We start from the raw sequence: 15914 nt of genomic DNA on the forward strand, positions 1-15914 counted from the left end.
TTGGTTCAACTTATTTGTATGAATCTGCGTTTTTCCATCTGAAAATGACAGAGTACAAAACGTTCCAACATGTTAGATGAACATCTCCAGGATTACCTGAGACTGGCCCTCACGCAATATTCACCCAACTTCAAAAAGCTGGTGGATGAAATGCAGGCTCAGACGTTTCACTATTGATAGCAAGAGCGAAATATTAAAGATTGTGCAAGATCAGCCTGGATCAATACTCAATCTAAATTTAACACAAATTACTCAATAAAAGTTAAAGAAAGTTATTACTCAATATAATTTTAAGAAAAAATGTACTTTCCATTTCCCCTTGCAATTCTTACTGGATCTTTGTCTCTCTTGTTTTTGCTTAACAGCTATCACATCCAAGTAAATGACAGAAGGTTCATTAAAAATGGGGGGAGGGGGGCGGAATCCTCCAACTTTATTGGGTTAAAATTTAATTTGAAACTTAATTTTCATGGTGGTAGATCACCGGCACTTTTGGCTGGAAAAAGTAGATCACAACCTGTTCCAAGCTGGACATGCCTGATCTACATTATAAAAGTTGGAGCAGAATACGGGAATCTTTAGTTTGGTACTCGGATATCTGAAGCAGACTTGCATACTGTATACCTGCTAAAGGTAAAAAAGCTTAGTGAAAAATTAAGATTCTCGTGAGAAGTAGGGAACTCGAGAAATCTGCAGGAACATGTGCAAAGGGTAGAATTATTAGTTTTATTCCTGCATGTGTACTTGTGAAGAGTCTTTCACCTGCAGTGCACTCTCTCTGATGAAGCCTCCCTTAGGCAGTTCATGAGTTGCCAACAGTTAATGTGTATTGATTTACACTCAGCTTGAGGTGCCTGTGACCACAGTTTGCAGCCATTCTCTTCTTTTAGTGCTGTGCTAAGGAATTTGCACATTTAAAAGGCTATAAACTAGGTGTTACTGTAAGTTATGCAGATACCTGCTGCATTTAGATACTTGCAGTTATGCAAGCTCTGTGGTTGGACGTAGGGATAGATTCACTAACCTGCCCGATCCATGGCTGATCTGCAGCAGGCTGACGAATTCACAGAGGGTCAGCATGCTAATGGGGGCGATCGGAGGAATGCCTCCCACCGACCACACGGATTGCTAGTGAGCGATCCAGAAGCATGCGTAGACCATCTTCTTTGTCTATAGATGGTCTGCGCGTGCTTACAGAGCTGCTTTTCTGCTTTTTTTTTTTTCTTTTTTTATACTTCGCGAGCCCGTGGTTTTAAACCGGGCTTGCACTGCGGGGGAAGGGCAGGAGAGTCGGGGGGAGGCAGAGAGCAGGTCATGGCAGAAAGCAGGAGAGTCGGGAAGGCAGAGAGCCAGTTCAGGGAGGCAGAGAGCAGGTTTATTTCAGGGCTCGTAGGACAGTCGGAAAAGATGTGAGCGACTGGTCCCCAGTAGTCGCTTCTTTTTGGATCGGCCAGGCCAGTCGGTGTGCCTGAATTTTGTTAGTGAATCGCATCCTTGAGATTAGTGAATCGGAGGAAGTGTCGGAGGAAAATCGGGTTGCAAAGGGGTCACAGACTGATCGATACACAATCGGTTTGCTTAGTGAATCTAGCCCTTAGTGTGGGCACTTGAATATTAACCAAATTGGTAGCATTTTACCCAGCTGCTTAGGTTCCATTATAGAGTAGGCTCCTACAGGGACCTAAATGAAGACAGTCTTAGATTGCCATTGTTTTGCATATGCACCAGGTTTGTGTTTCAATTGTCCTCTCTTGCCTTAAAATATTATGCCCTTTTTTTATTCTACCAAGCAAGATCTGGCTTTTGCATTTTGCTTTTCCACTTGCTCTTTGGTTTTTCTGCAGAGTTCTTACATTCTACAAACATGTTATTTTTAATATGCTCCTATTTTTTGTTCCTGCTGTATATTTCCTGTTTCAGCCTTAATGAAAATTGATTTTATGTTTTCTTTTTAAAGCTTTTTTCTTTGTTCTAGAATATTTGAGCAAAGTGGATTCCTTAGGCTTGATTAGATTTCTAAGGTTTGACATGCTGAAGGGCAGATCTCTCCTTTGAGCATCCCAGTGGGTTCAAATCAAGGATTCACTTACACTAAAAAAAAAAATCAATTACTGTTCGTCTAATAAAACTCCTGAGTGAAGGAGCCATTCTTTCAGCCTTGGCTGTTCTCCCACTTCCAGTCTCTTTAATCTTTGGCACCAGAGAGAGGGATATTGTTTAACACACCATGCAGAGCGGCATGACAATATATGCTTAGTGTTCATTGCAGCTGATACTACTTTTGGTAGAAGAAAACTGCTTAGTGGAGATTTAGAGTTGAAGGTCCTGAAGTAGGTAAAGGGCTAATACATTTCTGCCTAATAGGTACTTTAGTACTTGGCCCTAGAGAATGGGGGAACAGCTGCTGCTAATATAGCAAGCTATATCAGAGTTATGATTCGCCGTGTGTTATGCCGCAAGACTGAATGTGAATTATTTTAATACAGTAGACTCTGCAATAGGGATACCCCAATTAACATCTGGCATGTTAAAATCACCTATTAGTAATCCTTTCTCTTTTACAACTATATTCTGAGTGTCTACTATTAAATCTGTCCACTTCTTCTATCTGTGAAGTAGGCCTGTATATCACACCAACGTAAATACATTTTCCATTCTCTCTGTCCAGATTGATCTACAGAGCCTCTTCCTTACCCTGCAGATCCTGCAATTGTGTAGCTTTAATATGATCTTTAACATATAACACTAGTCACCCTCCTTTTCTTCCTACCCTGTCTTTCCTGAACAGATTATAGTCTGGTATAACTATATCCCAGTCATGGTTTTCCGTGAACCATGTCTCTGTGATTGTCACTAAATCCAACTCAGCCTCAGGCTGAATGAGTTAGGCATTACAGGAACTGTCCTGGCATGGTTGACTGAATTTCTGTGCAAACGATTATACAGAGTACAGAAAGAGGTAAAATTCTTTTTCAACCAGAGTATGGAGTTCCACAGGGCTCGCCTCTCTCTCTCCTTCATTATTCAACATTTACTTACGATCATTAGGAGACTTCCTAACTTCCTTAGGCCTATATGTATTGTCACAGCCCAGGACTGGACTCATACTCCAAGACACATGAATCTCTATCTAAGGCTATTGGAGTGGTAGATACCTGGACTACAGATAATTTTCTCAAGCTATATAAGCAAAAAAACTAAAATTATCTGGGATGGTGATTTTGAAGTCCTCCCTAGTAAATGTTTCAAACTGCCTACAGGTGAAACTCTCCAAATTGAAAATAAATCCAAAATATTAGGTGTTGTACTTGACTTGGGACTAACTATGAAGAACTGAGTAAATTTCCTTGTTAGGAAAGTTTTCCCTAAGTTACGTCTGTTACAAAGTATTAAAAGATCTTTAGACCGCATTAGCTTTTGCACAGTAATTCAAGCTATATTGTTGCCTCTAATTGACTACTGCAATTCACTCTATGAAAGTATCACAAAGAAACTTCTGTATAGAATTCATCTCTTGCAAAATAACGGCAGCCAGGCTAATTAATAGGCTAAAACAGGTTGACGGAATAACTCCTGCACTACTTGAACTGCACTGATTAGCGGTACATTACAGGATCAAATTTGCTTGCATTTCTTTTTTTAAGCACTGGCTAGCCAAAGTTCATCATCAATAAGTGCAAGCTGTCTTCTACTTCATAACACAGGCACCATGAAACTTCACAATAGCAAAATCTTACTATCATTAAAGTCTGTCAAATATAAAAGACATCATGAGCGCACCTTTCAATACCTGGGTGCTAAAATCTTAAATGATCTTCCAACAGTAGTTAGAACTATACTTACCTACTTCTTATTTCGCAAATTACTGAAAACCTATCTCTTTGAACAATGAACTTCATTCATCCCATGATGCTTAGCAATATTATTTATAATTTTCAGTACTTTTGTTCTTAATCACCCTTTGTAAATTTTTATAATCCTTTGAATCTAGTAGTCGATAGAGTGGTAAATAAGACACTATTTGCATTAGCATTAAATACTGATGTACCTCTTGCTTTTAACAACTTCACTCAGAATTTATTGTCCTTCCTGTCTGTTGCGGTCAGCAGACAAGTTGTTACTGGACAAACCTTCTTTTAAACAGATTAGATTAGATTGGATGAATCTGGAGCCAAGAGATTTTACATAGAAGAAGCAAGACTTTGGAACGCTCTTCCATGAGGGCTATGGAGCATGCAAAACTTACTTACAATTTAAAAAACTCATTAAAGGTGTATTTTTTCTAATGGGCCTTTTAGACTGTTTGGCTGTATAAGGATGCCTTTGAGACACAATCCTCGCCGGATTCTCTATTGATCCTGCTCATTGCAGAAATTTTTGTTTCTTTTGTCCCAGGCCTTGAGAAACTATAATTCTTTTAATTTCCTTTTATTTTTTTATTATACTTTTAAAATTCTTACCCTCCCATTGTACTTACCTTTTATGTTTACTTTACTATGCTTATTGTAGTTCTCCCCACTTCCCTATGTATAAGTCTGTAATGTCCGTGCGTTTGTTAATAATTGCGACCCTGTTTTTAATTGTAAATCGCTTTGAATTTATGATATTGCGATACATCATCAAATTTTAATAATAAAACTTGAAAAACTATACTGCTATGCTTTGAATTGCTGGTGACAGAATAAATTATGTAGATTTGTTGTTTTTTTAATAATGTTTTTATACTTTTATGTTTTATTGTTTGATTTTGGTTTTATGTTTATTATGTATATTTATTATGGATTTATTTTAATGTAAAGCACTCAGTACATAGGATAGAGCGGTATATAAATTGTACAATAAATAAAGGGATTGGGACTTGTATACCGCCTTTTTGTAGTTTTACAACCACACTCAAAGTGGTTTACATACAGGAACTTTAAATATTTCCCCTATCTAATGTACCTGGGGCAGTGGAGGATTAAATGACTTGCCCAGGGTCACAGAAGCTCTGTCATATGGTGGGTTTACAACATTTATATTTAAAAGTTAAACAGCCTCCAAATTGGAAAATATCATCTCATTCCTCTATTGTTCTAGTAATTACAATTCCTTTTCTTCTGCTTTCTCATCTTCTGTTCACAGAAGAAGACATCCCTGTGAAACCCCAGAAGGACTGGATCCACATGGACACCGTGGAGTTTGAAAAACTTGAATGGATGAAGGACCTACCCCAGTCCAGACAGGGTAGAATGAGAAAGGTCTGCCACACCTGAGATATCCTACTTTGATTTCTGTGTATTTTGGAGCTGATTCTCCTGTCTCCTCGGCGCCGTTCAGCACAGTTGTCAGTCAACTGCTAGGTGCTATTCACAGAATCATGCCTACCAACACCTAACTCGACTTAGGCACCAATAAGCAATGGTGTACCAAGGGGGGGGGGAAGATGCTGATGGAAATGGGGGAAGGGAGAGACAAGGGGTAAATGCTGATTGAAGAGGGGTGGATGGAGAGAGAAAGGGAAGACATTGAATGGTAGTGGGGAGGGTAGAGGGGGAGCCTATGCTGGATGGAAGTGCGGATGGGAGAGATAAGAGAGCAGATGCAGGAAGGAAATGGGAAGGAGAGAAAGAGGGGAGCAGACGCTGGATGGAAGTAGACGGAGAGAGGAGAAGGTACTGGATGGAAGGGGTAGAGAAAGAGGGAACATGATAAATAAAAGGAGGGCACATTATGGGAGAAAAGGATTGAGTTAGTGAAATACTGGAGGGAGGGGGTGAGGGAAAGAGGTGGTGAGCTGTAGGTAGACAGTGAAAAAGGAAATTGATGACAGGGTAGTAAAAACGTAATCTAGACAGATGCAGAAAATAAATTGAAAAGGAAAATGAAGGTAAAAAGGGAAAGGGATTATAGAGGAGAGGTGTGGGAGAGGAGAGAGATGCCAGACCAATGGGGATGAAAGGAGAGATGGAAGGGGAAGGCATACAGTTTCTGGAAGGGGCATAGAAGGAGAGAAGATGCCATATAGGGGCAGAGAGAGGGTAGACAGTGGATGGAAGGAAGAGAGTAACAAGAAGATGAGGAAAGCAAAACCAGAGAAGACAAAGATAGAAAAAATTTTCTATTTATTTTTTTGCTTTAGGAGACATGTGTCACTGTTTCTGTGGTGTTGCATTGTATGCAGAGTCCAGCTTCTTGGTGGTTCAATTTAACCTTTGTCTACGTATTTCTATATTATCCCCTTTTTACAAAACTTTGGAGCATTTTTTAGCGCCAGCTGTGGTGGTAGCAGCTCTGTTACTCAGAATTCTTTGAGCATCTGAGCTGTTACCACCGTGGCTAAAAAACGCACTACAGTTTTATAAAAGGGGGAGGGGTTAGTTTGTGATTACATATTCCATACTAGGCGAAGGTGTGTTCTGTGTGTTCGAAAGACATTGTTTTCTGTTAGGATTGACTGTGCAGGATTGATCTGTACTAGTCTGGCTTGTTTAGTTTTACAATGGGTGTACTGATGTTGTACTGCTCACTGCAGTATGTAAGATGCTGCCTTTTCCTAGGTGCACTCTTCCTCCTCCTCCCTCTGCACAGGCCTGCCTGCCCCCCCCCCCCCCGCCGTGAAGGTTTGCTCCCCCCCCACAAGCCTGCATGTTCCCCTCTTGCTGGCCATCCGCTGCTGCTCCTGCTTGAGGGGGTGGGGGAGGGTCAGTCAGAAAGGTCTGCATGTTTCCCCAGCTTCCCTGCTTTTACCTTAAGGTAATACGGCAGCCTGCAGGATCGCTGGTGCTATAGTGATCCATGCTGCTGCCATCGTCCTCAGCAGCACGTTCTCTTTGCTGTGGTCCCGCCCCTCCTCTGACATCAGGGTCAGGATCACGGCAGAGGAAACGTGCCACTGAGGATGATGGCAGCTGCAGGGATTGCTATAGCACCAGCGATCCTGCAGACTGCCGTATTAGCTTAAGGTAAAAGCGGGGAAGCCGGGGGAACATGCAGGCCTTTCCGACTGACCCTCCCCCCTCAAGCAGGAGTGGCAGCAGACGGCCAGCAAGAGGCAGCACTGCCGCTTCTGCTTTAGGAAGGCATGGGGGGAAGGGTTGGTCATCGAATCGGGAGGCCGATTTTTTAAAAAATTGAATCAATTCAAATCAGTGAATCGATTTGAATCGTGAATCGGGCAGCACTAGTTAGAAGGAAAAGTTTGACTTTTTGTGGATGATACCAAGATTTGTAACAGAGTAGCGTGAAAAAAATGAAAAAGGCTCTACAAAAGTTAGAGAAATGGTCTAAAATCTGGCAACTAAAATTCAGTGCAAAGAAATGCAGAGTAATGCATTTGAAGATTAGGAATTGGAAGGAGCCGTATATGCTGGGAGGGGAGAGGCTGATACGCACGGATGGATAGTGTCCGAAGATCTAAAGGTGAAAAAACAGTGCGACAAGGCGGTAGCTGCTGCCAGAAGGATGCTGGACTGTATAAAGAGAGGCATAACCAGTAGAAGAATGAAGGTGTTGATGCCCTTGTACAGGTTGTTGGTGAGGCCCCACTGGTAATATTGTATTCTGTTTTGGAGACCGTATCTGGCGAAGGACACAAAATGGCTTGAAGCCTAGAGGAGGCCTAGAGGAGGCCTAGAGGAGGGCGATGAAAATGATAGGAGGTTTGCGCCAAAAGATGAGGAAAGACTGGAAGCCCTGAATATGTATACCTTAGAGAAAAGGAGGGACAGGGGAGATATGATTCAGACATTCAAATACTTGAAAGGTATTAACGTAGAACAAAATCTTTTCCAGAGAAAGAAAAATAGTAAAACCAGAGGACATAATTTGAGGTTTAGGGGTGGGAGACTCAAGAGTGATGTAAGGAAATTCTTCTTTACGGAAAGGGTGGTGGATGCCTGGAATGCGCTCCCGAGAGAGGTGGTGGTGAGGAAAACGGTGAAGGAGTTCAAAAAAGCATGGGATGAACACAGAGGATCTTGAATCAGAAAATAATAGTAAATATTGAAGAACTAAGACCAGTACTGGGCAGACTTGCATGATCTGTGTCTGTATATGGCAGTTTGGGGGAGGATGGGCTGGGTAGGGCTTCAATGGCTGGGAGAGTTTAGATGGACTGGAGTGAGCTTTGATGGAGATTTCAGTAGTTGGAACCTAAGAACAGTACCGGGCAGAGCTTTAGATTCTTTCCCAGAAATAGCTAAGAAGAAGGAAAAGAAAACCCCCCAACAAACTTTCAGATTGAATCAGGTTGGGCAGACTAGATGGACCATTCGGGTCTTTATCTGCCGTCATCTACTGTGTATGTTACTATGTAATTGACTTTAATTGCATTGTCAATTAAAGTCAATTTAAAAAATTTTAAGTTGTGTGTGGAATTCTGCTAGGCACCATTTATAGAATTAGCCCCTTTCTACCTAAAAGTGTAAATTATATTCGACTTCAACAGCTGTTTTCAGTGAATCAAGTTAAGATGCAAAGCTATGGAATTTGTGTCCCTCCCACAGTGGTTTTGAATTTACAGATGAAAAAGCATATACAAATATACAAGGTATTGAGTTAGAATTTAGCACTATTAATTGTGTGTTAGCAATTAATAGTAATTAATATGTAAGATTTTTTTAAGTCAAGGAAATTTTATTAGCATTTTGTACACATACATACAGGAAAAAAAATAAAATAAAGTTATGTAACAAACAATAACCCCGCCTCCTCCCTCTTGTTAAGTGCCATTGAAAATGACCGGTGAGCCCTAAACAAGTGATTTAAAGATTCAGGAGCTGTTTCTGGCTAGTTCAATTGCTTTGAATATCAACCCATTGCAGAATATGTAAGCATTCTTTGTATGTAGAAACTCATTTGAAGAGCAGTCTGAGAATGAAGTTCTATCGTATAACCATTTCTATTTTTTTTTTTTTCAGGGGATGCAAGCTCGATTTAGTTTGAAGGGAGACTTGATTCCTCCAGATGCAGATTTACCTACTCATCTGGGTTTACATCATCATGGAGAGGAAGCAGAGGTATAGGACTATGTTAGGGCTATCTGAATACAGTCAAACCTCGGTTTGTGAGTGTTTTGCAAGACGAGCAAAACACTCAGCAAACTTTTGACTCGCAAACCGAGTGTTGACTCGATTTGCAAACCCCCCCCCCCCCCGATAACCGGCATCGCTCGCAAAGGCCCCCTCGCTCCAACTGGCACCCCCCCGCCCAAACAACTTAAACTTACCCCCCCCCCCATCTGGCACCGGCACGCAGGCACAGATCGTGCCGGTGCCTCGAAGATCTTCCGGCTTCGCCTGCCTTGAGCATGCATCTGCGCATGCTCAAGGACTTCTAATTCTCCCTCTCGCCGAGACTGATTCTGTTCAATATGTTTGTGAGCGACATTGCTGAAGGGTTAGAATGTAAGGTTAGCTTTTTTGTGGATGATATCATGATTTGTAACAGAGTGGACACCCCGGAGGGAGTGGTAAACATAACAATGGGTATAACTAATGGGCAGACTGGATGGACTGTTCAGGTCTTTATCTGCCATCATTTACTATGTTACTATGATGAAATTCAATAATTCAGTGTGGTCAATTGCAAAGTGATGCACATTGGGAAGAATAAGCCAAATCATAGTTATTGGATGCTAAGGTTCACCTTAGGGGTCAGCACCCAAGAAAAAGATGTAGTGTCATTGTAGACAATACGCTGTCCAATTGCAGCAGCTAGGATGCTAGGAATTATTAAGAATGGGATGGTAAATAAGACCAAGAATATTATAATGCCTCTGTATTGCTCCATGGTGTGACCTCACCTTGAATATTGTTTTCAATTCTGGTTGTTGTATCTCAAAAAGATAAACTAAACTAAAACTTAGCTTTGTATACCAGGTCATCAACCAAAGGAAGCTCAACTCGATTAACAGTGATTAAAAAGCAATGCTAAAATTGCAAGATTAGTTTTCAAAATGTCTAGCAAATAAAAAAGTTTTTAATTATTTGCGGAAGAATTGGAAAGGACTAGGGCATCTCAAAGTTAAAGGGAGTTAGAAAAGGCTCAAAGAAGAGCAACCAAAATGATGATAAATGGGATGGAACTTCTCTTGTATGAGGACCGACTAAAGAGGTTAGGGCTCTTGAGCTTGGAAAAGAGACAGCTGAGGAGAGATGTGATTTGAGTTACACAAAATCCTGCGTGGTGTAGAAGGGGTAGAAGTGATTTATTTATTTATTTTTTTTACTCTATTAAACATTAGATAAACTAGGGGACACTGGAGCAAGCTAACAAAAAAGTATTGCAGCCTACAAAGATTCCAGTTTTTTCCGGGACAGTATGTCCCTGTAAGGTCTAAATCTTTTAACTGTGCTTAAACCCGTGTTCCCATCTGAGAAATTAAGGTAATGTTGAAGTTTCTTGCTAATACCTCCATGGCCGTTATATTAATTTGATTACATATCCCCAGCCCTTTAACAATGTGACTTTGAGTTTTGTGCTGTCAGCATTTTATTTACATAAAAAAATTGTATCACTTAGCAGAGAAACCAGCTTTTCAAAATGACTATTTATCTTTCTACCATTATTTCCCTATTCAGCAGCAGCCAAATACTCTGTTGAATTGTGCCAGCACTGCTTATGCTGGCACAGAATCAACAGCGTCAGTGGCCATGAAATGGGCTCCTGCTGTCCAGTTGGCTGTTGCAGTAGGAGTGCAAGAGGTAGATGGGCAGGAACAGGGGCTAGAGAATGTGAGAAAAGTGGGGGAGAGCACAAAAGGAAAGAGCAGTTAATGTTGGGGAAGAAATGAAGAGATGTAGAAGGCTTTGAAGTTGAGCTTTGAGCGTCAGCTTTTACCGCAGCAGACCGGCAATTAAAAAACCCTAATGCAACTTGATAAAAGGGGGTGTAAATGAGGTATCACCAGAGACATTATCACCTATTTATTTATTTATTTATTTTTTCTTTATTCCTTTTTAGTCATTCAACAAGTGTACAAGAAAAATCATACATAGGCTCAAAAACAACACTTGATAAATCCTATTTATTTTCTGATTAAGCTAGTCAGGGCCTTAGGCTCCTCTCTCAGTATCCTGGATACAGAGGGAGGTGCCTAAAGCCTGATTGACTCAGATGCTTAAGGCCCACTCCTTGGGAGGGGTCTTATGTGTCTGAACCAGTCAGGACCTTTTGCCTCTCCACATATATCACATGATGCACCGGGGAAGGGAATGGTCTGCCATTTTGGAGTGGCAGGCCTGAAGCAGGAGTGGACTTCTTGCTTCCAACTTTTCAAAAAGGTACAGGAAGAGGTTCAGGGGGTGGTGGCGGGGGATGGCCGATGGCAGGAGGGAGTGGGCATCCCACCTGCTGTTTTATTTTTGTTTTGGGGGGATGGTGTCTTGGGGATGCTTGGTGCTAGGGAAGGGGGCATGGCGCAGGGGTTTTCTGCATGGTAGGAGGGAGTGGGTGGGTATCCCTACTGACTATTTTTGGGGAAGGGATTGGTTTGGGGAGTTGGGAGGGGGGCCAGGACCGGGTGGGGGTATTCGGCCAGGCAGGAGGGAATGGGCATCCCTTCCATTTTTGCTGCCGGGGGGGGGCATGCGGTGCCTGTTCATGGTGCTGGTTTGTAAGGGGGGCTCGTTGGGGAGGGCCATCAGTACAGGAGGAGGCTTTTTTCCTTTTTTTTTATGGGGTAGATTGCATGTGTGTAACACACTTACAATCTGTGCTATTAAAAAAAATGAAAAAAACAGGCAGATCTGTCTACTGACAGTTCTGTACCAGTCGGCTGTGTCAGATCACGATTTTATGTAGGATTTTAGGGCATTGATCGGTGGGCTAGTTTGCATGGGATTTTAATATTAATGGGGGTAATTTGCATGGCTGGATCGGAGAGTGAGTGATCACTCAGAGAAACACACGGCCAGCAGTTCGTGCATCGGGTTGGTTAATCCGGTCAATTGCAAAACTGGTCAAATTGGTTTAGCGTCGATCGTTAGATGCTCAGTAAGTTTAGTGCATCTCCTAAATCAGGGGTGCCCAAAAGGTCGATCGTGATTGAACAGAAGATCGCAAAGGGAACATGAGTCAATCGCGGAGCCCATCCTGGGCTCGCGATAGACTCATGTTGCCTTTGCATTCTATTCTCCCTGCTTCCCTGATGCCAGGCCTGGCGCGTACTAGCTCCGGGCCCATAGCCTTCCCCTGACGTCAATTCTGACGTCAGAGAGGAAGTTCCGGGCCAGCCAATCGCTGCCTGGCTGGCTCGGAACTTCCTCTCCGACGTCAGAATTGACGTCAGGGGTGGGGGTGGGATGGGGGGGAGGTTTATGGGGCCTGGCGCTTGCAAGGTTATGGCTTTTGCGGCATTGGGGAAGCAGACTTAAATTGGTGGCGGTGGCTTGGGGGGCAGGGAGAGAGAAAGAAAGGGGGGACAGGGAGAGAGAAACACAGACAGAAAGAAAGAGGAGGCAGGGAGAAAGAAAAGTGGGGAAGAGAGAGAGAGAGAAAAGGGGAAGAGAAAGAAAGAAAGAAAGGGGAGGAGGCAGGGAGAGAGGAAGAAATGTTGGGCTCATGGAGGGACAGAGAGAGATGTTGGTTGGGGAATGGAATGAGGTCTGGAGGAAAGGAAGCATGCAGGAGGCAGAAAGAAAGAAAGATTGGATGCACAGTCAGAAGAAGGAAGTGCAACTAGAGACTCATGAAATCACCAGACATCAAAGCTAAGAAAGATGATTTTATTTTAAATTTAGTGATCAAAATGTGTCCGACTTTATATCTGCTGTCTATATTTTGCACTATGGCCCCCCTCTAGGAGCGTCGGGAGCAGCACAGGACATTCAGCGCAGGTCTCTGTGCTAAAAACTGCTATCGTAGTTTAGTAAAAGGGGAGGGGATATATTTGTCTATTTTTGTATAGTTGTTATTGAGGTGACATTGCATATTTTAAAGTCATCTGCCTTGACCTATTTGAAAAAAACAACAACCCTGAATATAAATGATAATTAACATTTTCTCTTCGTACAGTATGCTTTGTGTTTTTTTTTTTTTATTTTATTGTTGGTAGATCATTTTGACTTGCTCATTTTAAAAGTAGCTCACAAGCCAAAAAAGTGTGGGCACCCCTTGCCCTAGATAGTACTGGATCCCAGTTCTGATTTCCATTCCATTGGATGTGCAGAGAACCAGGAGAAAATAGACAGGCCAATAAATGTGACATAACACTTGCTTTGAGATTTAAAAATGCTGATCAGATAAAAACATGCTCTTTAACAACCACTCTCAGCTCATGCTCAGGAGCATTAGTTTTCATCATGTAAATAGGCCACTGGTTTGTGTTTTTTTTCCATAGAGGGCTGGTTATTCTCTCCAAGAACTCTTTCATCTGTCCCGGAGTCAGATGATTCAGCAGAGGGCATTGGCACTACATGTTCTAGCCCACATTGTCCAAAAGGTGAGTTCGAAGAAGAGTTCAGAGTACAAGAGAAGGGAGGATTCAAATATGGACAGTGAAATTGCCAAGACAGTATTCCAGAAATTTTCTTTGTTTCTTTATCAGCACAGAAATGGTGTCATTGGTCAGATTCTCTGTTTTGTTTTACATATTACTAACAGTTTTCTATATACTGTATCCAAGCTGTGATTACTATATGTACTGTACAGCCTATATTTGTGTGTATTAAGCTTTTAAATTGCATCCGGGCAGTGTAATATTACAACAGAACACCTGGTCATTTTTCTCATGAATGAGGAATGCCTACTCCTGCTTGATGTTGGTTACTGTGCTCTGTTTGCATAGACTTATTCCCCTACCTATAATTTTGAGACATTTACATATTTACATGTACTTATATCTTCACCAAATTCACCAATTTCCTTTGACACTCGCATAGTTTTTGTTTTGATTACCTCTACACTGTGCTAGTGTTAGTGTTCATATGTTCTTTTTTTTTCTTCTTCTTTTTTTTTAGCACACTAAAGGGGGGAGGGAGTTGGAAATAATGTTACATATCATGTTATACTATGATATATAATATATGTATATTTTTTATTGAAAATATGATGAAGGGTGGGTGGTAGGGGGGTTATTGATTTTACCAGATGTTTATATGGCAGATATCAAAGTTCTATTCTGGAATAATTTGTTATAATATATTCTTTTGTGCACTTGTTGTTTAATTTGAAAACGAATAAAGAATTATAAAAAAAAAAAAAAAAAGTGTTCATATGAACATTAAAAGTACCATGCTGGATCAGAACAATTCCCCCTCCCCCTGAGCCCAGCATTTTCTCTTGGGCCAGTCATATCCCAAACAGAAAATCCTATTCCATGTCGTTTGCTTCTAAAAGCAAAAGGTGAAGACATCTGGGTCTGTGGGGATTCATTTTATAATGAGGTGCCAATGTGAAAAATCCAAAAAGGTGCCTTTTTACAGTATAAAAACAACATTAATATAAAACAAGCATCAAATACCAGCCTGAATAGTGCACAATATTCTCACACTGATTTATACCTGCTTTGAAGAAAGTATTCATTTGTAAATGCTGTATGTATATGCATATTTAATGCAAATAGTGGAGTCGTGAGACAAAAGATGTCATGTACTCAGTGATGGGTAATCCAAGGTATTTTTTATTGGTAGACAATACGGTGTAAACAGATGGACTCGACAATGGCAGTGTTTCGGCAAACATGCCTTTGTCAAGAGTCTCTATATGGTGTATCGTAGACCATATAACGCTTTTTACCCAGAGGAGGATTTTATGGAAAATTAAAGCTGTAGAAATTCTCTTGTGGCTATGGAGATCTCCAAGTCACAAGAGAATTTCTATAGCATTAATTTTCAACAAAATACTCTTCTGGGTTAAAAGCGTTATATAGTCTACAACACACCATATAGAGAGTCTTGACAAAGGCACGTTTGCCAAAACACTGCCAGTGTCGAGTCCTTCTCTTTACCAATAAAGAATACCTGCATTGTTGTCCCTTCCCAGTGAGGGTGGTGTGGTGCTTAAGCACATGCAGGACCACTGTGTAGATGTCTCCTCAGGATACTTTTTGAGTTAGTGGCTTTGGGAGTCAAAGCTGCCTCTGTGGCATCCTTTGTCACATTTGCTTGCTTGTCCAGTCTGTGTCCTCTGGAAAGTGAGGCTGTGCAGCTGCCTCTTCAGCTTTTTTTGGCTGGAGTGGATAATGTGGGCTGGGAAGAATTCTGTATATATGTTCCTAATGCAGGCTGGGGTCTTTCTTGAGCTCTTTTGATTCATTTGTTTACTGTTTGGCATGTTGCTTCTTTGAGCAGAACAGTTGTTTCTTGGGAATTTTCCTGTTGGTGTCCCTACTTCACATTCTGTCCTGGGGCTCTTGGTGCTTGGGTACTAACTGCATGTGATGTTAGAGCTCGAGCTCCTAGTGAAGTAGAGGAGAGTCACAGAAAAAATCTGCATATGGCATACGGCCATTGGGAAATAACCCACATGTCTACAATGTCTCGCCTATCTACTAGAAAAGATATTATCAAGGTAAGGACATAATCTCTTTTTATGGAGCATCCCGTACTTTGTAGTTGTCTGTAATGAGGATGTATGCTAAGGCTGCTTGCTGTTTACAGATGTTTTTAGCATGTGCTTTTTTTCACAGGCCAAACGGGGAGAATTCTGTTCAACACTGAAGGGCAGTGTACTGCGCTTGCTGCTGGATGCTGGATTCTTGTTCCTCTTGAGGTTCTCTCTGGATGACTCTACAGAGAATGTGATTGCAGCCTCTGTCCATGCCCTCCATGCTTTGCTGGTATCTTCTGAGGATGAGGTATTAGAATGGATCTGTTCTTATGACTGTGTTAGAGCAGTGGTTCCCAGCCCTGTCCTGGGGGACCACCAACCAGTCAGGTGTTCAGGATATCCCTAATGAATGCATGAGAGAGATCTGCATACCTATCACTTCC

At 41.6% G+C, this 15914-nt stretch overlaps 1 protein-coding gene across 3 annotated transcripts in view; it reads left to right on the forward strand.

Moving 5' to 3' along the window:
- The window catches only part of RPAP1 (RNA polymerase II associated protein 1), a 207663-nt gene that overhangs the window by 126843 nt on the left and 64906 nt on the right, over positions 1–15914 (forward strand). For all 3 annotated transcript variants that reach the window (XM_033952096.1, XM_033952094.1, XM_033952095.1), the window contains exons 8-11: positions 5125–5240; positions 8901–8999; positions 13322–13423; positions 15611–15778. In XM_033952096.1, the coding sequence (XP_033807987.1) occupies positions 5125–5240; positions 8901–8999; positions 13322–13423; positions 15611–15778 (485 nt within the window). The remainder of the gene's footprint in view (positions 1–5124; positions 5241–8900; positions 9000–13321; positions 13424–15610; positions 15779–15914) is intronic.

This window comes from Geotrypetes seraphini, chromosome 7, assembly GCF_902459505.1.
Source record: "Geotrypetes seraphini chromosome 7, aGeoSer1.1, whole genome shotgun sequence".
Lineage (NCBI taxonomy): Eukaryota > Metazoa > Chordata > Amphibia > Gymnophiona > Dermophiidae > Geotrypetes > Geotrypetes seraphini.